Source organism: Citrus clementina, unplaced genomic scaffold, assembly GCF_000493195.1.
Source record: "Citrus clementina cultivar Clemenules unplaced genomic scaffold, Citrus_clementina_v1.0 scaffold_6, whole genome shotgun sequence".
Taxonomy (NCBI): domain Eukaryota; kingdom Viridiplantae; phylum Streptophyta; class Magnoliopsida; order Sapindales; family Rutaceae; genus Citrus; species Citrus x clementina.
This window is the reverse complement of record NW_006262139.1, coordinates 14,311,128-14,336,451: the sequence shown is the minus strand read 5'-3', so window position 1 is coordinate 14,336,451 and position 25,324 is coordinate 14,311,128. Positions and strand designations below refer to the sequence as shown.

The window sequence follows — 25,324 nt, the reverse complement described above, 5'->3', positions numbered from 1 at the left end:
GTACAAGACGTTGACAATATCACAAAGGTCAACGCGTATGTATATATGCTACGCAACGCAACAGCGCAGTAAGCAATAAGTACTAGTAGTCTTTTGTTAACATGTAATGTAATTTATTGTGAAGAGGGTAACACTAGCTAGTTAACCCACGTACACGTCACAACTTCCTCTCTTCAATCATCTGCTCCACTACTCTCTCTCTCTCTTTTTTCTCTTTCTCAACTAGTTTAGCCCTTCGGATTCGTTCATTCTTTTAAAATCTCCTTCAGTTTCTTAATCTGTGTACGTGCCACTTAACTAATGGAGAAAGAGAATGATTCTTGGTTCGAAGACGACGAGCTTGTGAGGGAGCTTCTTGATGACGAGACTCCATTCTTTGTGCTGCCGGAAGAACCAACTGATGAAGCCAACAGGTACTCGAGCCCTTCAAATAACGAAGATCAGGCTACATTGAAAATGGTCACTTCATCAACTGTATATTCGGGGCCAACTATTGAAGATATTGATAACGCCTTATCGGTTGCAGCCGGTCAAGAGCAATATTCACAGGCAATTTCAAAAGCCAGGTTCACTCTTCTTCTTCTTTTTTTTTTTTTTTTTTTTTTACCTAAGTATCTTTTATATATATGATTCTTGGTCTTTCTTATTTTATAAGATTAATGAAGTTCATTTTCCTTTCTGCAGAATCTCATTATTTGAAGGCGGTTTAGGCAAGATCGAGAACAAGTATACTCTGAAAATCAAGAGCTGGGCCAATGGCATGGCTGATGATGGATATAAATGGAGGAAATATGGCCAAAAATCTATCAAGAATAGCCCCAATCCCCGGTACATTAATTCTTCATTTTCTTGAAATTTCGATATCCTTTTTTTTTTGTTGGGGGGGGGGGGGGGGGGGGAGTTATTAAATGAACATTCTTTTGGTAGTTCCTTAGAACCAAAATTTAGAATGGGCTTTTATGGTTGGTAAGTAGATGTGTTATGTATTATTTTGGACCTGAGCTTAATCACTAATGCTTAAATGTCATTTTCTTCATTTAATTATTTGCTGCTTTTGCTAATTGCCATCGCTTATCATAATTAGTGACTAATCACCAATCCTTTTGTTTTTTTTTTTTTGCTGAAAACAGAAGCTACTACAAGTGCACAAACCCAAGATGCAGTGCCAAGAAGCAAGTTGAGAGATCTTGCGACGACCCAGATACACTAATCATCACATACGAAGGGCTCCATCTCCACTTTGCTTACCCGTATTTTATACTGAACCAGCCCCAACCGCAAGCCAGCCCAACAACAACGAAGCGGAAAAGGACAAACCCACAAGCTGAAGAAACCAAAGAACAAATACTTGACATGCAACAAAACTCAAGCCCGTCAAGCTTTTCCAACAACAATACCGAATGCCCATCAGCTTCCGAAGCAATGAGCCCACAAGGGTTGCTCGAAGATGTGGTGCCCTTGATGATTCGAAATCCCACAGGCAACAATAGCAACAACAACAACAATGTTTCTTCAAATACTTCTTCTTGTTCGTCTTATCGGTCGCCTCCTACTTCACCTTCTTCATTATCATGGTCACCTAACTATAGCCTTTCTTGTTTTGATATGGGTATTAACACTATCATTAATTAGGTGAATTAATGTATATTCTTAGTGTGTTTTCTACAAAAACAGAAGTTACAATCCAAGTGCCTTTTTTTTTTTCTTGTGAACTAGTAAAATGGTGATTTAAGTTGACATGAAGAATGGAAATTATAGTATAATTCGTGAAGCAAAATGATGCTTCAAAGTGTCTAATAATTTTAGGTATACAAAATAATTTTTCTTTGATGATATATGCTAGCATGTAGCAACTCGTGTTGTGTAAGAGAAAAAAACAATTTGTATTGATGAAACTTTTATGAAGTGTATTAGTAAATGTATACATCATAATTGATAAGGGTGACTATTTTAGTCAAATCCGCTTGGATTGTTTCAGTTCAAGAATCAATTCAGGTTCGATTTTAAATTCTTTGAACCGAATCGATTTTAATATGGTTTAGTCCTTAGGTCACAATAAGTAGATAATAAAATAATACCATTTATATTTAATTGTAAACTAAAAAAATTCAATTTATTGATTTTTATCAATAAATGATAATTAAAATTAAACAAATATTTAATTATATGAAAAATGATTTAATAAATAAGTAGTTTAAATATCTAATTCATAATATAACTTTTACTAAATTTATATCACACATAAAATACTTTAAAATATTTCATTATTTAAATTATATAATAATATATACTAACAAATTAACACTTACGAATGTATAATAATTAGATTAAAATCAGTTTAGTTCAAATAATTCAATCGGTTAATAGTACGCCACGTGTTCTGTGTGTTAAATGTATAAACGGCATGTCATATCAGTTCCTTATCGACATGGCATTTGTATGATTTACTGATTGCTAGAAATCGGCAAGCCCATGAGGTAACATAATTTATAAATTCATTAAATTTACTATTATAAATAAAATAGTTTTAAAAAATTAATAATAAATAAACTAGCAAAGGTGCATTTAATTTTTTTTCTAAGTTCATTTATTTAGTAAAATTTAATCCTATCAAGATGAAAACACTTTATAATTCCCAGCGTAATCGAATTTGTTATACCAAACTTACCTCTGACATCTTTAAATAAATTTTATCAAAAGTGATGTATTCATTTGTTAAACAACAAAACAGTTAATTTTGGTTGCTTGATAATGAATCTCACGAGATATTATTTATTTATCATTTTTTAAAGTAATTAAGATTAAAAATAGAACAAAAGAAATGAACATAATCCAGTAAAAGAGGAAAAACAAAAAAAGTGCTAGTAATTATATAACTGATAAATGGAGTTAAACTGACCAAACTGACCCAACTACTAGCCTACGAGTACCGAAATACGCCGCAGCAGTTGAAGCTCAAAAGGGTAAATTTGTCTTTTGAAGAAGAAGGCGGTTTTCAATTTCAGGTACACAAACAGAGTCCTAATTTAGTACATAAATTCTGATCTCCCAAAATGGCAAATCCATGTTTAAAAAAAAAAAAAATTCATTATTCCTCTCTTTCTTTTTCCCTCGCTGAAATTCATTTTTTTTCTCATCAACCAAGCAAACAAACTCATAAAACTTTCTAGGGTTTTGGAATCAATAAATAATAATCACTTTCATGTTACAAATTAACTATCGCCAATTAAAATGATTTTCTCAAGAATCGGTCGCTCACTCTGTCGCTCCGCTCGTTCCTCCACCTTCCAAAAAGTATCAACTCTGATTTTTCTTCAATCCTCATCTCTCCCCCTCGCTCGCTCTGTTTTATTTTTATTTTTTACTTTAATTTTTTTTAATTACTATTGAATTTAATTATATATTTAGTTATTCTGTTGGTTTTGTAGAATGTGGTGGCCGGTGACTACAATGCAAGGGCTGACTTATTAATCGAACCGATATTCCCGACGACGCCGTGCATTTCACGCGTTGATGGAGGGGTGGGTTTTGTTAGAAGCTTTTTAACCTCTGCTGGAGCTGGAAAGCAGCTAGTTTCGTTGAACAAGTGCTCGTCGAATTTCAATTCGATTGTTGCAAACCCTAGGGCTCGGAAATTTTGCTCTGGCCAGTCACCTAAGAAAAGCAGTGAGTCAAAATTTTCTTTTTTAAATTTATTCTTTATTTTAAATTTTTTAAATTTTTTCTATGATATATAACTTTTTTTTAATGTTATTTTTTGAACTTTTAATAAATGTAGAATATGAGAATTATTACCCAAAGAATAAGAAAGAAATCCCGAAAGCAAATGAGCAGAAATCCGAGTCCAAAGGTATGTCGTCTCCACATTGTTATGTGTGTTTGTTTGCATGTATTTATTTGAAGGATTAAATTTCTATTTGAGGACAATATATGCTGGGTTAAGTTAGTGATATTTGTTTATTTTTGTTATTCTTTCTTTTTACTTTATCAGTTGTTATTGCTGTTTAAAGACTAGCTTTACGAAATGGTGATTGTGTCATTGGTGGGGGATGTCTCTTTTGTGGGATTTTCCATTCTTCATCACTATAACTAAAATTCCATGATTGCTTAGTTTGTTGACCTTTGGAATTTCTTCGTTGTATGTCACATTTATTGATTGAAGTGGCTTAAGATGCTCAGAATGGCCTATTAGTTTGCCCTCTGAATGAACTAGATGCTGGGTAGACTCTAAAATATATTAATTAGGGCCTAATGGAGCTTATTAAGGTAGAACATGTGATTTGATTGGTTATGTTATGTATGAGCTTATGGCTCGTGTATCATCTTTCAACAGAAGAAAATACCCTCTGGAATGGTTATAAACTAGTTTTAGTCTATGAGTACATTTTCAGGGATAAGTCCCCTGCTCCTTTTTTTTTTTTTTTTTTTTCTCTTTTCTGACAATTTTAATGCATTTTACTATTTAATTTGTGTATTGTGGTGCCAATTTAGGATGCACATCAAACTCTAATTTCGTAGAGATGTTTTAATCACTGTTCATTTCATTGATGGAATCAGAGCATATTCTTATTTTTCCCCCCTTTTTTGTGCCTTTACAGGGGACTCGGGTGCTGGTGACCAGAACTTCACTAGGCAGTTTTCTAATTTTTTGAGTCATTTATTGCTTTTTGGATTTGTGTTATCATCAGTGCTTTTATCTCCAAAACAGCAGAAGGAGGTCAGCAATTTATTTCCCTGCTCTTTCCACAATTAATTTACTGGTTTTCAGAAGATACAGATATTGTCTCAGTCACCACTGATGGGAATCTGCAGTTGGAATACATTCATCTAGTATTTTAAACTTTTTGACAAATACTGACTTTGTTTCGCCAGATAAGACCTTGATGTCAAATATCTTCACTCAGTACTTTGTGCATAGCTTCTACACATTCCAGATTTAAATCAAGTTCTTCTCCTGTTATGAAACAAATGAACCCTTACATGATCATGGAGTATGTCTAACTATGTTTAACCTTATCCAAATTGTTGTGAGACAATAAGATCAGCTATGTAATACCCAATTAGGTGTAAACAAAGGGCCCACACATTTTTGGTTGTACAGTGAAGAATTGTTGGTAGGTGACCTAGTTTCTTTTACTGTTATTCGCTTCTAACACATTTTATGTGCCTCAGATATGGTGCTTTTAGTCATCCGTTTGTAATGCATTTTTAAACATTTCCATGGATACTATTGGTTTTTTTCCTTTTCCAATTTTATGTTCTTTAATTGTTTTTTTAACTTGTTTTACGTTTTCCCAGATTAGTTTCCAAGAATTCAAAAACAAGCTACTTGAACCTGGTCTGGTGGATAGAATTGTTGTTACAAACAAATCTGTCGCCAAAGTGTTTGTGAAAAGTACCCCACGCAGCGCAAATGAAACCAATGATGATTTTACACAGAGCCCTGTTAATGGTAGCCCTGACAAAAGAAATTTAAGCCAGTGCAAATACTATTTTAACATAGGAAGTGTTGAATCTTTTGAGGAGAAATTGGAGGAAGCCCAAGAAGCACTAGGGATAGATCCTCATGATTATATTCCAGTAACATATGAGAATGAAGTGAACTGGTACCAAGAATTGATGAGGTTTGCACCAACAGCCTTGCTTTTTGGAGCACTCTGGTTCATGGGTCGAAAAATGCAGAGTGGACTAGGTGTTGGAGGTCCTGGTGGACGGGGTGGCCGTGGAATATTTAATATAGGAAAAGCAACTATTACGAAGATGGATAAGAGTGCCAAAGATAAGGTTAGAAAGAACTATATATTTGCTTTATATCGTTTATTGCTGCTGTTATATTACATTTGCCATTGAATTGAAAAAACTTAGATATGTAAGGTCATCTCCTTAACTAGCAATTTCAATGTTCTATTTGGTAAACTAGGTGTTTTTTAAAGATGTTGCTGGCTGTGATGAGGCTAAGCAAGAAATTATGGAGTTTGTACACTTCCTGAAGAACCCAAAAAAGTATGAGGAGCTGGGAGCGAAAATTCCAAAAGGTGCACTTCTTGTAGGCCCCCCTGGCACAGGGAAGACACTTCTTGCAAAGGCAACTGCTGGTGAATCAGGTGTGCCTTTCCTCAGTATGTCTGGGTCAGATTTTATGGAAATGTTTGTTGGAGTTGGGCCATCTAGAGTGCGGAGCTTGTTTCAAGAAGCAAGACAGTGTGCACCTAGTATTGTATTCATTGATGAGATAGATGCAATTGGTCGAGCAAGGGGTCGTGGAGGCTTTTCTGGTGGCAATGATGAGCGTGAAAGTACTCTTAATCAGTTGCTTGTAGAGATGGATGGATTTGGAACCACCGCTGGAGTTGTTGTACTTGCTGGCACAAACAGACCAGATATTTTAGACAAAGCCCTATTGAGACCTGGTCGATTTGATCGTCAAATAACAATCGACAAACCTGACATCAAAGGTCGTGACCAGATTTTTCAAATCTATTTGAAGAAGCTGAAACTTGATAATGAACCATCATTTTACTCCCAGAGACTTGCTGCACTCACTCCTGGATTTGCTGGAGCAGACATTGCAAATGTCTGCAACGAAGCTGCTTTAATTGCAGCAAGGAATGAGAGTGCACAGATCACTATGGAACATTTTGAGGCAGCCATAGATAGGGTCATTGGTGGTCTGGAGAAGAAGAATAAGGTATTTTGTTTCTTTATTGTGCGGTATTACTTCTGGGTGTTACTGTTTTTGTGGTGTTATTTATTTATTTTTTTCTTCTTCTTCTTCTTTCTTTTAATATAAACCAAGCCCCACCTCAATCTGGTGTGAGTGGAATGTGATCCCAAGGCCTCTTCTACTGCCCCAAGGGTGTTTTCTGGTTTGTTTGAAAGTGCTTTGAGTATTATAAAAAATGCTGCCTAATAGCCTAAGCAGAATAATGTTTTTTAGGAAGAAAAGTACTTTTAAAGCTCTTACAAATAAAATTTCCAGGTGTACCGCAAAAAGTTTCTTTCAGTAGAAGCTTTGCTTGTATCATGCCTGAGAGTACAATGATATCTTAATCTTTCAAAATATTAGCTCTTGATTTGTGAACAGATGGTTACATTTTCTGTTTGTGGCATCACTAACTATGTGGATGGACTTGAGTGGTGCTTGCCGGAAACTTCTGACGGAACATTTGGGAATATGCCTTTTTTGATTTTTGATTTTCTAGAACCCTGGATTGAACTGCTTCTGTTCCTTCACTAGGTCATAAGCAAGCTGGAAAGACGGACTGTTGCTTACCATGAATCAGGTCATGCTGTTGCTGGTTGGTTCTTGGAACATGCAGAACCCTTGCTGAAGGTAACTATTGTCCCTCGCGGTACTGCAGCTCTTGGGTTCGCCCAGTATGTGCCCAATGAAAATCTTCTGATGACCAAAGAGCAGCTGTTTGATATGACATGCATGACACTTGGTGGTCGAGCTGCTGAGCAGGTGACTTTACAGACCACTCTCTCCCTTGCAGATCCCTCTCCCTGTTTTCTCTTTACTTCTTATATTCCTGGATATATGATATTAGACATATTCCTGGAAATGCATATTGACTTAAAAATAATTAAATGCATGTAATTACTTAATTTAGCCTAAGACTGGGCTTTGAAAGTTCTGTGTGTATTCATGGAATAAGCTGATACATGTTTTTTACTCCAAATTCATCTGATTCACCTGAATTGTATTTCTCTTATACCTGCATCAAGTGCAAGGGCTCTAGCTTTGCAAGGTTGTTATATTGGATCCCCCTCTCCATGGTTTTGTTTGTACTTCATCTGATACTAAAATGCTGAATGGTTGAAAGTGTAAGCGTCTAGTTTTGTAAGGTTGTAAAGTGCAAGAGCCCTATAATTGCTCTATTATTTTTGCTTACTCGTTTTTATTATGCTGTTCTGATTTTTCTTGGGAGCAGGTTTTGCTGGGGAAAATATCCACTGGAGCCCAAAATGATTTGGAGAAAGTGACTAAGATGACGTATGCTCAAGTGGCGGTATATGGTTTCAGTGACAAGGTGGGTCTTCTTTCCTTCCCTCAGAGAGATGATACCTTTGAGATGACCAAGCCCTATAGCAGTAAGACTGGTGCAATTATTGACAACGAAGTAAGAGAATGGGTGGGTAAGGCATATGATCACACTGTCAAGTTGATAGAAGAGCACAGAGAGCATGTGGCACAGATTGCAGAAGAGTTGCTTGAGAAGGAAGTCTTACATCAAGATGACTTGGTTCGGGTATTGGGAGAACGCCCTTTCAAACATAGTGAACCCACTAATTATGATAGATTTAAGAAAGGATTTTTAGAAGATGACAAGGAGTCAAAAGAGACAAAAGAGGGTGGGACTGCTGAAGATGACAATTCGTCATCACCCTTGGAGCCTGAGGTTGTACCTACATAGCGGTTGAATAAAGGTTAGTGAATGTAAATGGAACTTTGTTAGGTTAGTTTGATCACTTCACTTCATTTTTCAAATAAATCATAAAATGTAAAAATCATGGAATGAGCAAATGAATCAATATCCTCCGTTTAGCAAATTCTGCATTTGATTATCTCGATAACTTTAGCTTAATTCAATGTATAAAGCTTATGCCAGCACGGTGATGCTGGATTTACGGAACTTTTGGTTGCCTTTCAGAAAAGATTTTTTGTATCCATTGATCTTCGGGTGAGTTTTATTCCTTTTCCCGCAATCATGGTAACTTTCATTATTTCTAAGAAATGATAGGAAATAGACGAACGAGATTAACCTGGAGACGATGGCAATTGGGGATTTGTACTTGGTGAATGATAAAAATAATAATATTGAATGGGTTAGAATCGAAATCAGTAATTAAAATAGATTGAAATCCGAATGAGCTGAAATCAGAATGAACTGGAATCGGAATAAGAATGAAAATCAGAATAAGTTATTTATTTGGGTTGTAGGAATCGAAATCGAATGAGATTTATTTTTATTGATATGTTTATTTTATTTTAAAAATATTATAATTTATTAAAATACCTTTTATTAATTATTGTCAGGTAGTGGTGGTGATGGTGGTAGTAGTTCTCTCAGATGGTGGAAGCATTTTGTTCTGATCTACATTAGACAACAAATGCACAAAATCACATTGTCTAAATCTCACTTCATTTTCGTGGTGTTCATAATTTTGAAAAATATTGACGGTGTTTTACGCATTGTGGGTTTGTATTTATCTAGAATTAAAGGCTGAAAATGAACTATTTCTTAGTGGAAAAGAGGTGGCATAATGGCAGGCTGACACAAAAACCTATCTTTGGTGAAATCCAATAACAATCTATCAACCGCATACGTTTGACATAGATGATGCCATGCAGTACATTATCCTCACGACAAGTTACAAGATTTGTATATACAATGACAGATGTGTGACACCATAAGGATAACGAGAGTTGTTTTAATTGTAAATTTTGAAGAGTTTAGTTATGTTGGAGCCGCTCTAAGATAGAGCATGTTTTTATAACTACACGATTAAAATTATAATATATTATTTATTTATTTATTTATTACTTTGCGTGTATGATTGTGATTTGTATTATACCTCCGAACAGTTCTAAGATAACCATTACTAATTTTAAATTATTTCTCTCTCAAATTGACTATCTTCGTATAATTCATTGATCATGAGTGTTTTTGCTTTTGAATTATCCCTCAAAATTTGGCTAGAATGATTCCCCGCTTCCCTATAGGATGGGCTCTTTGTAATTAGAAAGAATTTTCGTCTAGGCCATGGATTCATAATGGGGCTCAGTGAAATACTTGAGAAATTATTCTAATGGACAAAATATATTGCTTTTGAGCATCAAAAAGTTGCCCATAATTCTAAACATAATGATAATGGCCTCCATGTTGGAAAGCAAACAATTTAGGATTGAATTGAGATTCTCTCCAATAATTCATCACCAATCATTAGCATATTATACAACGAGATAATGATGGTGTAAAAGAAGAAGAATTTTGAATGGTGGGAAATGGAGAGATCCTATTTCACATTCTGTAGCTGCGGCTGTGTACAAAATCTTTGCTACCAATAACCCAACAAATATAAATAATAATTCTAATTAAATTAATCTTCAAGTTGAGTACTTCTCTTAATCACGATTGGTTCACAAAAGTAATGGGATTGTGTCTTCCTTTCAAAGTGTCTTTTTTGTTTAGGAGATGCTTCTATTTGTTTAATCGAGTCACCATTTCGTGTTTAGTGAATTCTTAAATGTGCATATGAGTATGACTCACTTGAATACTAAATTAGCAATACATAAAGTACAGATTATGGGTGATTAATTTATGCTTAAAACAATACAAAAGTATAGCCAACCCCTTTGCTCCATGCCAAAAATAACATTAAAAATTTCCATGTGCCATTCAACGCAAAATCATATGTCATATATTTCCTTTTTGATGAACTTGGTTCCCTGAATCTTCTCAAATTGAAGAAAGGGGTGAAAAAAAAAGATACTGGGTTCATTTTCGTTGTGAAAACAATTGGCTCCCACGGGAAGATGAGCCTAAACTTGAGTGAAAAACAAATGCTTAACTTTGAAAGCTATAGTGTCTTTAAAGGTGTATTAATCTGTGTCTTGTGGAGTGCATTATTGCTTTTGCAGCACCAAACCATGCACTTTCTGCGGGTAAAAGTCTATTTAGTCCATGTATTTTAAGATTAATATGCATTTAGTCCCTATATTTTTAAAAATACCTCGAAACATCATTCCAGTAAAGTATTGATACCTTTACCGTTACTTTTTATTTCTTTTGGCTTATTTTTACAATATTACCCTTTAATGATAATTTTTTTGTTTGGATATTAATAAAAACAAAATAATTAAATTACCAATTTAACCCTAAAAAATAAAAATAAAAATTTATATTAATTTTTAATTGTCAAAAATTGTATGCAAACTACCAAGTGTGCAAACGTTGCTTGCAAAAAAATTTATATAATTTTTTTAGGGTTAAATTAGTAATTTAATTATTTTCTTTTTATTAATGTCCAAAAAAATTATTATAAAAGGGTAATATTGTAAAAATAAACTAAAAGAAATGAAAAGTAACGATAGAGATATCAATACTTTAACGGCATAGATGTTTCGAGATATTTTTTAAAATATATGAACTAAATGAACATTAATCTTAAAATAAATAGACTAAATGAGCTTTTACCCCACTTTCGGCTGATCATTTTTCACTACCAATACCCGTAGTAGATATTTTCAGAAGATGCTTGCATCATTGGAACTGCTAATTTAGCTTTTGTATTTAGCAATCAATCAAACACACATTAGCGTATAAATCTTTCTAATAGAACAAATTACAAAGTGCAACCAAGACCACCAAAAATCTAATACAAAGTCCATTGTCTTTTTTCGTCTGCGCTGATCATGATGGGCGTTGGTCAAGTAAAATATTCACAGCAGGTAGAAAATTCTCACGCTCTAATCATTGATCAATTTGCCAGATGAATCTAGGACGTCCGTTGATGTAGCTTTCCTAGTCCACCTCACCGAATCATAAAACACAAATGCCCCAATAATATGGTCATTAATTGTGTTTTATAATTATTGTTTTAGCAAAAAATTATATATGGAGGGAGTCTTAGTCATAGCCAGCCTTGATGGTTGAAAATTTGAAATTATTGAGGGGAAAGAGTTGGAAATGATGCTTTCAAAATGAGATAGTCCACCACCATTATATTGTTTTCATCAAACACGTAACTATCTTTGCCTATAATTTAAGGATTTGTGAATAAGATTGAAATAATTAAAAAAAAAAGGGTCTCTTCGTTTTCCCTTTAGAGCCCTTTTTCATCTGCTTCTCTTGTACTTTTGCTCGCCATGCAATCTTAGGCCTCCAATTATTTGCTCCAACAAACATTAAATTAAAAACAAATAAGTTCATTTTATGGTCTAATTTTGGGTTAGTCACTTTCACAAACGATAGCCTGGCGGCATGGGATCCAAATCGTGCCATTCAAAATTTTAATTTCATGGTCACATACCGACACACAGATTAAATTAATTTTTTCGCAGCAACCCAACTTAGGAAACAGTTTAGTGTTGTCATGAATCATTTTTTATATTCTATTGTTGGAAGCAATTAATATTAGGGTTGGCTATATGTGAACGGTGGCAATATGTCACGCATCACCACCATGTACTGTGTCAAATTAATTTGGTCAAAATAGATCGACTCATTTAAATCGTGTTAAAAATTTTAAACACTAATTCGATGCCCCGATTAATTGTCTCATGTATACGTATAAGTTATAACTAAAACAATTTTTAGCATATTCTCCAAAATATTTGTGGTACTGTCTACTCAAAAACTCTAATCAATTTGGATCTAAATATAACTCAATAGTTTTAAAGAATATAATATAGTTTTACTAGATTAAAAATGAATCAATATGATATCATTAATTGAATAATTTATTGTTTTCATAAATGGATTTACAAACGGGAATTCTAAACTTAATCCTGACATGATCATCAACAGACGAGTGACATACATTTTATGCCAACTTAAATTGTGTCGTATTTATGTTAGATCGACAGATATGACGCACGTTGCCACCACTAACTAATAAGATGGATACAAAATATTGCATTCACAACAACTTGCAGATCGATGTTAGAAGCAGAATTTTTGGTTTATAAAGGACCATTTGGATACGTATGGCTTAAGAATCGATCAATTATTGACCCCAATACGGAATGATATGTATCAAAGAGTTTTCATTATCTACAATTATATATAAAAACAGACGTGAGTTGTTTGTCTTTCTTTGTTCAATAATAGAGACAATTATAGATAATTCATACACTCAAAATGTTAAAAAAAAAAAAAAATGAACACAATCATCATGCGGACATTTTAAAGATCTCTTGCGTTGTATGGTAATTAACTAAAAAGTTTCATATTGGTGACACCTATACGTTCAAAAGTGATTTTTTTTTTTAAAAAACAAAAAATAGTCAAATGGGTTATAAAGATTAAAGAAAGAGCGTTGCCTGTGAAAAGGGTCACTTTACAGGAGAGCCAACTCACATGTAAATATAAAAAAAAAATAAAAAAATAAAAAAAATAATAATTTAATTGCATGCAGTGCATCATGATTCATATGTCCGGAATTGTCCAGATGATTAGGTTTGGTTTGTTTGGAACCAATCAACCAAATATTGGCATCTTTCTTACTTGACCAAAACGCCCACCAAATGAAAGTGAATTTTTTTTCCTTTTTTTTTTTTTTTTTAAAGAAATTAGGAGGTGGGGGAAGCTTTATTCGTTTTCATCACTTTTTCTATGAACCTTATTAATTACCAATAAAAATAGAAATAAAAAAAATATATGAATGATCTCTGGTAAGCGACTTTGTCCACATATACAACTGTACATACTCAAATGTGGCCAGATTTTTTCATATAATTGTGACACAAAATGTCTGCTAAAGTAGCCCTCAATTTTGATGGAATAATTATAATCACGTGGATGTTTATCAAATTAATTTTTTGTAGTTACGTAAATAAATCTTCATCTCTTGTAACTCTTACCGTCTCACATAAACTTATGATTATTCATTTATATAGTTATACAACCGTTAAAAAAAAAAAAAGACACGTCTCCTTATTTGTACACATTTTATATCAAATAAACAAGCAATTTCTAGACTATTGTGTCGTGTCTCGATCTATCTCTTTCTCTTACTGTATATGTTTATTGTGTTCTAGCTTGATTATCTAACATTATATTTATTTATTTATTTCTCAAAGTTAATTAGGACCTCATAAGATAGACGATTCCTTTTGATCTCTTTTTTCTGTAGATAAACAATAAACAAGTTACGATTCATAAAACAAGAATGATATGGTAAGCAATATCGTCCACCTATTTGCTATTGGAGAGAGTTCAATTAATTTAATTATATTAGTGTACAACTGTACATCACTGGAAGATTTTTTTTTTTTTCATATGCATGAATTTAGTAACCAAATATTGGTATCTTTCTTACTTGACCAAATATAAATCACTTTTTTTTTTTTTTTTTTTTTTTTTTGGGGTCAGAAATAAAGTTGGTATACGTGAAGCTTGATACCTTTTGATCTCTTTTGGTAACAGCCACTTTTGAGAATATGCTTTGCTCTTGTGAATGGTTTTATACTATTTATCATATTAATGCTAGCTATTTTAAATTACTTGGTAATGGGGTAATACAATTAATAAGTTATTGAGAAATTCACATGCCACATTATTTACAGTGATGAGCGATAGCGCGGGTAACACCATTCGTCACATTTGAAAGGTTCCGTCACGTTAAAGAAGACATTTGTTGAAAGACAACATCATGATGAAAAGATAATCTTTATTGGTTATAAGACACTTGGTAGAGTATTTTATTGGGATAATCATAAACCTAAAGATAACGAATGAAAATCCCATTTCTTCAATTGAGTAATGCAATTAAATTGGAATGATTTTTGGCCGCAGATTCTGGGCGGTTCTGGATTAGATTAATACAGTAAAAAGAGAAGGGTAAATTTGTACCGTAAAATAAATTGTTAACTTTGTTCTAGACAAAACTGGAAAAAATAAAATTCTCAAGAGAGAGAAAGAAAATAAAAATAAAAATAAAAATAGTGTCCAGGAAGTAAAACGTTAACTTGTTCCTTCCTGTTACTTTTCTTTCAACTACTTTTCAAAAATATTTTTCTTTACCGTAAAACATTAAAATAATAAAATAATTAATTTACAAAAAAAAAAAAAAAAAAAGGAAATTGCAGCAGACGCAACGGTTCCATTTCTCTATATAAACCCACCTCTGCTTTCCTTCTTCCTCCCCTCTCGCTTCTTCTTCTTCTTCACCTGCGTCTTCATTATCTTTGCATTGCTTCAAATTCGCTCAAACAAAGCTCTCTTTCATTCATACAAGTCATTCTTTTTCTGGTGGGATATTTTTCTTTGGTTCTAAATCCCCTGTTGCTTCGATTTATTTACTTGTTTTTCTTTTCTTGACACATATATGTTACTGTTATTGATCATCATCGCATTGAGTTTTGAAGACAATTTGGTTACCAAATGTACCATTTGTGGATGACCCTTTTAAGAGATGAACTAATGGAACCCTTTGTGGCCTTCTTCTAAATGGTTTTTTTTTTTATGGTCTATATCATTTCACTTTGACCTGTCAGTTCTTTCATTTTATTTGCAGTTTGTGGTAGTGGTTTATTTACCCACTCAATGAACTTATAAAGCCCTTGTCCCAACTGCCAACTACACGATATTGATATTGGCCGAAAGATTGTCCACACATTTAGGGAGATTTTCTCTTGCTTAATTATTACAGCAGCAAATAAAAATCAGTAGTTTGAGAATTAAAATGAACTTTAATGTTGATTTGGGTAGTTTCAAGTTTTGTTGGAGCGTTGAACTAACATGTTTTGATCACTTGCTGAAGGTCTTTTCAATCAAAATGGAGTACGAAGGCCGTTACCGGATGGCTGCTGCGAAATATGATTGCCTTCTGTTTGGTAAGTTCTGATTCTACTCGTACATTTGGCTTGAAAATCCAATTAGTTGCGGTAAATAGAAAGCACGTAACATTTTTTATGTTTGCTTTTTTATCTGCAGATCTAGATGATACCCTGTATCCCTACAGTTCTGGTATTGCTGCAGCATGCGGACAGAACATCAAAGGTACTGATACTTCTTGCCCTTTCTTTGTATTTGCAACTGTTTTATATGTTTCACATTTTACTGTTTTTCTTTTTTCAAATTGTAAAATGAATGCTTTTTGTTTCATTTTCTAGATTATATGGTTGAAAAGCTTGGCATTGAGAGGAGCAAAATTGAGGACTTGGGTAACTTGTTGTACAAGAATTACGGGACAACAATGGCTGGGCTCAGGGTACATATTATGACTTTGAAAACTCCTCTTTTCGGTATCTTCTATAATGGTCAAAGTTAGAATATGTTTGATTGATTTTGTGGGCTGGGGTTTCTTGTTTTGCAGGCTATTGGCTATGACTTTGACTATGATGACTATCACAGGTATGTTGCATCTCAAACGTTTATGTTGGCAACCCCTTATGACTTACTTGCATTTGGTGATTGTGATTGACTTTTCACTTTCGTATGTAACAGTTTTGTGCATGGGAGGTTGCCTTATGAGAACTTGAAACCAGATCCTGTTTTGAGGAGTCTTTTGCTGAGCCTGCCCCTAAGGAAAATTGTAAGCATTTATTTTCTTTTCAATAATTTAGTAACCTCTTATTTGTTGTATTCGTTGGTGTGTATTCTCATGGTTTGTGCATCTTGTGTGGGGAAAATAAATACAGATCTTCACAAATGCGGACAAAGTTCATGCTGTTAAAGTTCTCAGCAGGCTCGGATTGGAAGACTGTTTTGAAGGGATTATATGCTTTGAGACTCTGAATCCGACTCACAAGAACAATGTTTCTGATGATGAGGATGACATTGCGTTTGTGGAATCGGCTGCTTCCACCACAACTAGCGCCAATGGCCCTGAAATTTTCGACATAATTGGTCATTTTGCTCAACCAAATCCAAGCTTGGTTGCATTGCCAAAGACTCCCATTGTGTGCAAACCATCCGAATTAGCCATTGAAAAGGCTCTCAAGATTGCCAGCATTAACCCTCAGAGAACAGTATGTTCATCTTTATTAGGCTCTGTCTTCCCATGTCCTTTTTGAATCATTGATCATTCATATATATAGACTGTATATAGTAGTTAAATTTGCTGATGTTTTTCGTCATTGTATTTTTGCTCTTTCAGTTGTTCTTTGAAGATAGCGTCCGAAACATTCAGGCTGGAAAGCGTGTGGGACTTGACACTGTGCTGGTAAGTCTTTGTGAGGACGTACCAAAAATATTGTGTCACATTGCTTGTTCATACTAACAATGAAATGATGCCACACTACACAAGGACGGCCGCTGATTGAGTGTTTGTTGAATTAAAATGTGTTGATCAGATTGGCAAATCACAGAGGGTTAAAGGTGCAGATTATGCATTTGAAAGCATCCACAACATCAAGGAAGCAATACCAGAGCTCTGGGAATCTGATATGAAATCGGAAGTCGGGTACCCCGGCCAGGTTGCTGTGGAGACATCCGTGACAGCTTAAATACTACATTATGATCATATCATCACCTAGAAATGTCAATCATGCTCCTACAAATGTTAATCATGCTCTTCTGGGGGTCTCATTGTGTCCCCATTCCCTATCACTTTGTTCAAATGATGTAGATGTCTTTGTTCAGATCAATCAATTAAAAAAAGAAAAAGAAAAAAAAGGCATCAGTTCAATGTTTACTTACGTACCACAGAGCAATGTCTATCAGTTGTGTCGCAATCCATAATCAATCATTTAATGATGTGTGGGAGGCCGTGCTAATCACGATGATTATATAAAATAATTATGTGATTAGGAATAATTCAATCCATTCTCATATAATAGAGAGGAATTGTAATATATATATTAATATATTCCAGATGTGATAGCTGATTTGGTGCATGAAAATTGGAGGGACAAGACTTTTGTTTATTAATCTATCATTCTAGACTACAGGTGTAATATGTTTGAAGCTTTTAGCACAGCAGAGAAGATAGGCATAAAGCATTTCAAACTCAAAACTCAATTATTAGTTGAAGCTAAAGCTACTTATGACTTAGGCTAGTTCTTGGGTCCCCACCAATCTGCATCAATGATGCATGCGTATGGTCCATTTGATGATTGATTGTATGCAGCCAAAAGAAACTTTAGCATTATTTTTGCCTTTTTTCTGCAGCTCTCCTGGCAAGGTGGTGTATCTCGGTACCATTGTGTTTGTGCATGCATGAATGATGCGTTGCTGCTTTTCGAAATTTGATTGGTGTGCGTATACATAAATATCTTGGCATCAGAAAGTTTAAAAGATGCTACAGTTCCAGTAATGCAGCTCCAAAATTTTTGATCCCACATGTTTTGCACATGCCCAGATGCAAATGGAGTTCTGGGCATAGCTTTTCTTGGACATTGACTTCTCGGCGATTTTAGATGTACGAAGGAATCTGAAGTTTGGTTTTATTAGCTGTTGTTGGCCATTGCCATCTGTATTCATCTTTAAAAACAAGAAGCATTTACTTGACTGGTAATTGCTTCATTTTCATCACAAAGGACTGTAATTTCCCCTTTTTTTTTTTTCCCTTCTATTTATGTGCTTGCGGTGTAATAGATACTTCAAAGTATTGAGGCTTCCACTAGTGGTTACGATCCTACTTCTGGTTACTGGGTAAGAAAGTAAAAATAACCAAATCATTAATATAAATTATATTACCTACAAACGTGACATAAGATTTTTTAAAATTTTAGAACTAATTGGGCCAACGTTAAATTCAAATTCAAATTCAATTATCGAAGTTTATTGTGGAGAGGTAGACCTAAAAAAATTGGAGAATTCTTATTAATCTTTTCAAAATTTGAGATTTATAAAATATATAACTTTGATTGTAGATCTATGGTGTTGGAGGTTCCACTGTTGGTGATTGCTACTGCTTCTTGCATAATTCTGACAACAAGGATTTGAGTACCCCAAATTTTAATTCAAACTACATTGGAAAGTCGGGGTCAGTGGGGGCAGGTCGGTGAGTAATTTCTATTTTAATAGTCAATTTAATATACAGTATTATTAATTCAATATAAATACTAACATAAAATAATTTTATATATAATATAGTCTGTACTACAACAGACATAATATTATGTTTTAGTTTAAGGTATACAACGTAATGCAATATTATTAATTTGATATACATAAATGTGTTAATTTTTGTCAACTATGGAGTTGAAAATGTCTTAGGGATTCAAGTCCCTATGTAGATTTAAAAAGCAAAAAGGTGACCGACAAAAAATAAGTAGGTTTGTTGGCAAGCAATTTGAACTAGGCTAATAAATATTTCCTTCATAAAGTTATAATCTAAAAAGATAAAATCTCATGTGTTGAAAATAAAAAGTTCTAAATTTGAACCTACTTGTGTGAAGAGGAGATTGAGTTACCGTTATGTTAAATTATAATAATAATAACAATAATAACAATATTATAATATAAGCAGGTCTGTTATTGTTCATATATGTGAATTGTTGCTTTCTCAACAAGTGGTCGACCCAGACACTTAATGGGGAAGACTTTGTTAAAAAAAAAAAAAATTTAATTTTGAGTACCTATTATGTTTTTATTGTTCATTTAAGTACATTTAAAGTCTCAAAAAACTCAATTTCTATTTTTTTTTCTTAAAATTTAAAAAATGATAGTAATAAATTATTTATTTTAAATGTTAGACTTTATTGTGACCACATTTGTGAAAGTATTTTTTTTTCTAAGTAATCCCTACCAAATATCATTTGTGAAAGTATACTTCTTTTAAGTAATCTCCACCAAATATTTTAAAAAATAAAATTATATAGTTATTGGGATTTGAACCAAGTTTTCAAAACTACTAAATAATACTCTTACTACTAAACTATAAGTATTTTATCATATAAAAAATGTACCTACTATCATAAATTTGAATCCAAAAACTTTTTCAATAGGCACACCCTTTGGTACACATGTGAGTCACCAATTAATCAAAACAATAAAAATTTCAGCTGAAGGAAGCTTGAACTAATTGATAAGTTTGTTTCTAGAAGAGAAATGAATTATAATATTATTAGCAAAGGAAGAAAAATATATAGACATTAGCGGGAAGAACACTTATATTTGTTAATAATAGAAGAATATTAATGGGGAGAACGCTTTCATTTGTGAATAATAAAGGCCTGTTCGGTATTGTTTTTAAAATGATGTTTTCTGAAAACAAAAATGAGAACAAAAATAGTGTTTTGTAGTCACTGAATTTTGAGTTTAAATATGCGTCTGATATCATTTCCTGTATCATGTATTTTAAAATTGAAAACAATAATATGTGTTTGGTGAACACATCTGAAAAAGGTAAAAACAGTGAGTATGTGTTCGATAATATCATTTTCAGAAACAATTTTTAATAAATATTTAGCTAATATTTATAGTTAAAAAGTACAACAGGTAACGTTCATTATCCCTTCTTTTAACAACACAAGCAAATGATATCATAAAGCAACCATAAAAGCATTTACCATACCAGATCCCAGGATTGCTTTGAATTGATCTTTGGCACATCGGCTCAATAAAATAATTAACTACATTTATTTTGAGAACCAACATTGTCAATCTGTCATCCATTGGTAATATTTTCACATCTGAAATACATACTAGTTAAGATTATAACTTATTTCTACATCTACACAACTTTGATATAATCCTGCATTTGCTTGGGTGTAGAGCGTCTCCAAATTCCTGCTAAAGATTGAATGACGAGGGCTGGAAACTGCACATGGTACTGCTATCACCGGGTTTCCAAAGTGCTGAGAGGCAAGAACAACTCCAAGCACCGAGTTCTGATACATGAAAGCATTAGAATAAGACTTAATGATAATTAAATAAGAATAAAAGAGGCTAGCTCCTCTATGAAAGTGTTATATGATTGACAGCAGACCCAAGAACCATGATTAAACAAATGAGAGGTCATTTTGCTTTTAATACTTAGCTATATGCATTTGCTTTTCTACATTCAATTATTGATGTGGAACGCTGTAGGGAATCACTTTTAGATAAAATAAGGAGCTTTTCTGTTTTAGAAATTGACCAATACATAATAATAATTATCTGCATGCCAACCTCAATAGAGATGGTTTGACAAGATGCCATATCAATCCCGAGCATCATTTTAAGTACATATCCAAAGAAAAATCCAGATGCATGAAGAAAAAATGCTGCTAGCCTAGCATCACTCGCGGACCAGATATAAGGATTAAAGAAGCAATATGAGCAATTGCATTGCCATAAAAGAATTGCAACAGTTCCTGTAGTAATGGGTAGCATTAAGGGAGTGAAAAACTTAACCAAACTTTGGAAACATTGATTTAGAAATGCACCACCCAGTACAGGAAGAAGCACAGGACATAGCACAATTAATACTAGCAGTTTAGCAAACAAGAACGTTTAGAAAACAATACTGCAATAGGAGAGCTCACCTGCAATATGGACATTAACAAACCCATAGCATTTACTGCAACATATTGTCCATAATGTTTAATGTTTAATGATTGACACTAAAAAGTGTACATTTAAGGAAAATTATCATTGCACCACCTTTATTTTGTCTTATGTTCATCCAACCACTACAAAATTCTAACATGCACTTTGCACCACCTTTCTTTTCACATTTGTATCAATTAGCCACTTTTACATTAACACTATTAAATAATTTTAATAAAATGATAATTTTACCCCCAAATAAATTAAAAGACTATTTTATCTTATAAAAATTTTTAAAATTATAATTATAATCATAAAAATATCCCTAAATTTAATTAAAAATAAATCCCAAATAGAGGTGCTCATCTGATTTTTACGAAATTTAGATTTTACAAAATTTTAATATTTATTTTTATTAAAAATTATAATTTTACAAAATTTTAATAAAAATAAATGAATTTATTTATTAAAAAATTATAATTTTGTAAAATTTTACTAAAATAACTGAATTTATTTCTTAAAAGAATAAATCCAAAAATTTTAATAATTTAGGGGATTTTTATTAAATCCCAAAATTTTGTAATTATTTTTATAATTATAATTTTATATTAAAATAATTTTGATTAAAAATAAAAATTTTAATTTTGGGATTTATTTTCATTAAATTTATGGATTTTTTTATCATTTTAATTTTTTTATTTTTTAAAATTTTTATAAAATAAAATAGTCTTTTAATTTATTTAGGGGTAAATTTGTTATTTTATTAAAATTATTTAATAGTGTTAATGCAGAAGTGACTAGTTGATACAATGTGAAAAGAAATGTGTGCAAGTACATGTTAAAATTTTGTAGTGATTGGATGAATATAAGGCAAAATAAAAGTGGTGTAATGATAATTTCCCTATATTTAATAAGGATAAAATTATTAGTTTTTCACTTATTGTGTCGATTAATATGCTCATTATTTCTAAATTATTTTAATACTCCCTAAATATATTTTTATGTTAAATTAATTCGCAATATGTTAATTTTCATCTTGTAAATATTTTTCAGGAATAAAGATGGAATTGAAATTGAAAGTGGGAACAAAGAAGGACAGCTGAAACAATTTGAAATTCATCAATCGATGAGATGTTATTAAAAATAAAAAAATATAAAAAAAAGAAAAAAAAGAGATTGACAATCATGTTAGTGATGGTCAGGAGGCCATCACACGTCTTGACAATCACATTCTTCAATGTGTGTGTGTGTGTCTATATAATAATAATAATAATAATAATAATAATAATAATAAAAATAAATAAATAAATAAATAAAGATAATGCATTCCTTACCTATAAAAGGTAAGGAAATGCACGGAGCAAGGCATTCAGAAGCTAGTAGAGTTGAGCAGAGAGTGCTTAAGCCAAGAGAGAATAGAATGCAACTGAGGAATTGTGTCTTTTTCTTCTTTTGTTGTGTAATTAACTTTCTTGTAATATATTTCAAAAGTTTGTCAAATAAAAAGAGTGTTTTGTTTTCTTTCAATATGAGTGGCTAATTTTACTAAGCTGAGGAGAAGGCGGAAGATCATAATTTCAAATTATTAAATTTATTACTTTCTCAAGTGAGTTTTTAAGTTTATTTTATTCTTTTCTGGTTATTTTTATGTGATGTTAATTTATAGATTCTCTTGGATCCATATGGTATTTTGACATAATGTCGACACATTAATACAGTTGTGACACATTAGGTACTTTATTTCATATTTATCCACACACATAAGTAGTCAAAAATTAAAGGAAAATTATCATTCATACACCCTAAGATTACATCGTTATCAAAATTACTACAAAACTTTTAGAGTGTATCAGCCGTCCACTCTTAGATGACAAAATATATCTCCCAACCACCATTCCGTCAACTGTCGTTTACTAGTGCTGACGTCATAAGGGTAATATGGTCTTTTAAGATAGAAGCAGTTATAGGAAAATATGACATGTTAGCCATTTACCAGACGGCTGAATGTTTTATTGGACGACACGTCGTTTCACGGGATGACATGTCATTTCATCCATGCAAAACAACGTCGTGTTAAGGGGAAAAAAAGAACGACGACGTTTCACATTGGCGCATCAAAAAGCTTCATTGCAGCCACACACCCAATTTGTTCCTTCATCGAGAGATAGCTTGCACGCATACCAGCTATTCCTACTTATTTTTGTTCCCTTTTCACTAAATACGTTCAATATTTAACCATCAAACAAGTGTAGCTGACATCTGTGGAGGTTGAATTGGAGTTTGAATCAAAGCGTAAGCTGATAACGCTTGAAGACAACAAGTGAAGGATCGAGTTGTTAGGTATGTTCATATATCATACTTGTTTCTTGCAATGCATCTATTATTTAATCAATAGATGTAAGAACTTGTAAAAAATTATTTGAATTTGTCATTTTTTAACTAATGTTAGAAACCCTAGACTGTAGAAACTAACGAAATAGTGAGGAAAGTTTTGTATGTTAATTGAAGTCCTTTTTGCTGTAGAATCTCGTTAATTTCCTATTTTTATTTTTGAAAAAGCTTGAGTTTGGATTTAATTAGGTTATTCTTTATTGCATTTGATATGACAACATATGTCTCCAATGAAGTTAGTGATTCATTTCAAAGGAGAAAAACATTGTGTAGGTTTGATTTACCCTGAAAGTTGTTCTGTTGATAAAATAAGGGTTGAAGCATTAAAGATAATAGGAGTGCATGGGTTAAACGAAGCTGGACAAATCTTGTTAGCTGTTATGAATCCAGATAACAAAGCGAAGGTTGTGGTGGATTCCAATTTTGGGTTAAACAGATTATTCGGGATACATAGCTCAATGGGTTTAAACACATTTGAAGTTGAAGTGGTGCCAGTGTTATACCCTCAATATCCAGATTCTCCATTACTGCAATCGTTGATGTTTAACTTAGGGATACATCTGCCTTTAGAAGTTATAACTACATTAAATGATCAGTTTAATAGAGCAGAGCATCAGAGTACTTCCAAAGTTAGGCATCCAACTAAAGATGAAGATGACTTGTTATCAAATTGGCCAGGCAAGAGATTAGACAGTGGTGATGATGATGAGGGTGATGATGAGGAACCTACTGTGCCTGTTGAAGATGATTTGCTATCAGAATGGTCAGACAAAGGGGTTGGCAGTAATGATGATGATGATGGCGAAGAGGGTGATGGTGAGCAACCACCACCTACTGTGTCTGTTGATGATATTGCGCTTGTAGAGGACAGTGATGACAATGATGGCAGTGAGGGAAGCTAACATGACAGTGATAGCGATGCAGATATTTTTTTGGATGATAATATTAGGGAGTTCCAAATGGTTGTTAATTCTTTAGATGAGGACATGAATTTAGGCAATATGCAGTTTAGAAATTATTTAGAAAAGCATGAGTATAAGTTAGATGCTAATGGAGTACATAGGATGGGTGATGTGTTCAGGGATGTGGATTATTTCAGAAAAGTGCTGCATGAGGTGATGGTTAGGAAATGGTTCAATATTAACATCAAATACAGTGAACCGAAGAGATATTATGCAACTTGTAAAGAGCCTGATTGTCCATGGTTTGTTAATGGTGCGAGATTGAATGACCGAAATGGATTTTGGTTGCGAGGATACCATAAAAAGCATGAGTGCAGGCTTACTAAGAAATCTGTGAAGGCGACTTCTACATGGATTTCTGAAATGATAAAAGGACATGTTGCTATTGATGCTAATGTCAAGATATCTCTTCTTAGGACTTATATCCAGGAAAAATTTAGATTGAAGATTGAGAAGCTAACAATGTTTAGGGCTAGAGAAAAAGCAAGGGTTTTGGTGTACGGTGATCATTCTAAGGGCTATGAGAAGCTATTTCAGTATGCTGTAGCCATTCATCAGGCTGATCCAGCAGCCATTTGCAAGGTGTTATGCGATGCAGTGAGTTATCCCAAGAAATGTTTATTTAAAAGATTCTTTGTCGCATTTCCTGCACAAAAGAATGCTTTCCTCAATGGTTGCCGACCCTTCATTGGAATTGATGGCTGCCACCTGAAGGGGAAATATGGAGGAGTGTTATTGGCTGCTATTGCTACAGATGCTAACAAAGGGATTGTCCCATTGGCTGTATGTGTGTGCGAAATTGAAAATATTGAAACATGGACCTAG

General features: G+C 33.1%; 4 protein-coding genes across 5 annotated transcripts; all 4 read left to right on the top strand.

The window, feature by feature from the left end:
- The first annotated feature begins 244 nt into the window (after window positions 1-244).
- Window positions 245-1,632, top strand: LOC18037972 (probable WRKY transcription factor 49). Its single transcript, XM_006429056.2, has 3 exons — window positions 245-566; window positions 685-828; window positions 1,131-1,632. Exons 1-3 carry the CDS (start codon window positions 301-303, stop codon window positions 1,630-1,632), a joined length of 912 nt encoding a protein of 303 aa, XP_006429119.1. The 5' UTR covers window positions 245-300.
- A 1,425-nt stretch (window positions 1,633-3,057) lies between these two features.
- On the top strand, window positions 3,058-9,470 carry LOC18038748 (ATP-dependent zinc metalloprotease FTSH 10, mitochondrial). Of its 2 annotated transcripts, XM_024181921.1 has the most exons (9): window positions 3,058-3,294; window positions 3,429-3,666; window positions 3,779-3,850; window positions 4,599-4,717; window positions 5,299-5,784; window positions 5,921-6,688; window positions 7,238-7,465; window positions 7,935-8,430; window positions 9,041-9,470. In XM_024181921.1, exons 1-8 carry the CDS (start codon window positions 3,232-3,234, stop codon window positions 8,415-8,417), a joined length of 2,457 nt encoding a protein of 818 aa, XP_024037689.1. In that variant the 5' UTR covers window positions 3,058-3,231; the 3' UTR covers window positions 8,418-8,430; window positions 9,041-9,470. The 2 variants fall into 2 exon arrangements, with proteins under 2 accessions (XP_024037689.1, XP_006429118.1); XM_006429055.2 differs by lacking the exon at window positions 9,041-9,470 and having other exon boundaries at window positions 7,935-8,797.
- Window positions 9,471-14,864: 5,394 nt separating this feature from the next.
- On the top strand, window positions 14,865-17,368 carry LOC18038747. Its single transcript, XM_006429052.2, has 9 exons — window positions 14,865-14,978; window positions 15,490-15,562; window positions 15,663-15,728; window positions 15,842-15,939; window positions 16,045-16,082; window positions 16,176-16,263; window positions 16,370-16,699; window positions 16,828-16,893; window positions 17,024-17,368. The coding sequence occupies exons 2-9, from the start codon at window positions 15,505-15,507 to the stop codon at window positions 17,174-17,176; spliced, it is 897 nt and encodes a 298-aa protein (XP_006429115.1). The 5' UTR covers window positions 14,865-14,978; window positions 15,490-15,504; the 3' UTR covers window positions 17,177-17,368.
- A 7,128-nt stretch (window positions 17,369-24,496) lies between these two features.
- Window positions 24,497-25,324, top strand: LOC112097366. The gene has a single exon (XM_024182563.1). It carries the CDS (start codon window positions 24,497-24,499, stop codon window positions 25,322-25,324), a length of 828 nt encoding a protein of 275 aa, XP_024038331.1.

What these genes read in the sequence shown, in the direction of transcription:
- LOC18038748 (XM_024181921.1), top strand. Translation starts at nt 3,232, where the DNA reads ATGATTTTCTCAAGAATCGGTCGCTCACTCTGTCGCTCCGCTCGTTCC. An exon ending in GTTCCTCCACCTTCCAAAAA is followed by an intron (nt 3,295 to 3,428) that starts GTATCAACTCTG and finishes TTGGTTTTGTAG; the next exon opens with AATGTGGTGGCCGGTGACTA. An exon ending in CTCCAAAACAGCAGAAGGAG is followed by an intron (nt 4,718 to 5,298) that starts GTCAGCAATTTA and finishes ACGTTTTCCCAG; the next exon opens with ATTAGTTTCCAAGAATTCAA.
- LOC18038747 (XM_006429052.2), top strand. Translation starts at nt 15,505, where the DNA reads ATGGAGTACGAAGGCCGTTACCGGATGGCTGCTGCGAAATATGATTGC. An exon ending in ATGCGGACAGAACATCAAAG is followed by an intron (nt 15,729 to 15,841) that starts GTACTGATACTT and finishes TTCATTTTCTAG; the next exon opens with ATTATATGGTTGAAAAGCTT. An exon ending in CAACAATGGCTGGGCTCAGG is followed by an intron (nt 15,940 to 16,044) that starts GTACATATTATG and finishes CTTGTTTTGCAG; the next exon opens with GCTATTGGCTATGACTTTGA.
- LOC112097366 (XM_024182563.1), top strand. Translation starts at nt 24,497, where the DNA reads ATGGTTGTTAATTCTTTAGATGAGGACATGAATTTAGGCAATATGCAG.
- LOC18037972 (XM_006429056.2), top strand. Translation starts at nt 301, where the DNA reads ATGGAGAAAGAGAATGATTCTTGGTTCGAAGACGACGAGCTTGTGAGG. An exon ending in CAGGCAATTTCAAAAGCCAG is followed by an intron (nt 567 to 684) that starts GTTCACTCTTCT and finishes TCCTTTCTGCAG; the next exon opens with AATCTCATTATTTGAAGGCG. An exon ending in AAGAATAGCCCCAATCCCCG is followed by an intron (nt 829 to 1,130) that starts GTACATTAATTC and finishes TGCTGAAAACAG; the next exon opens with AAGCTACTACAAGTGCACAA.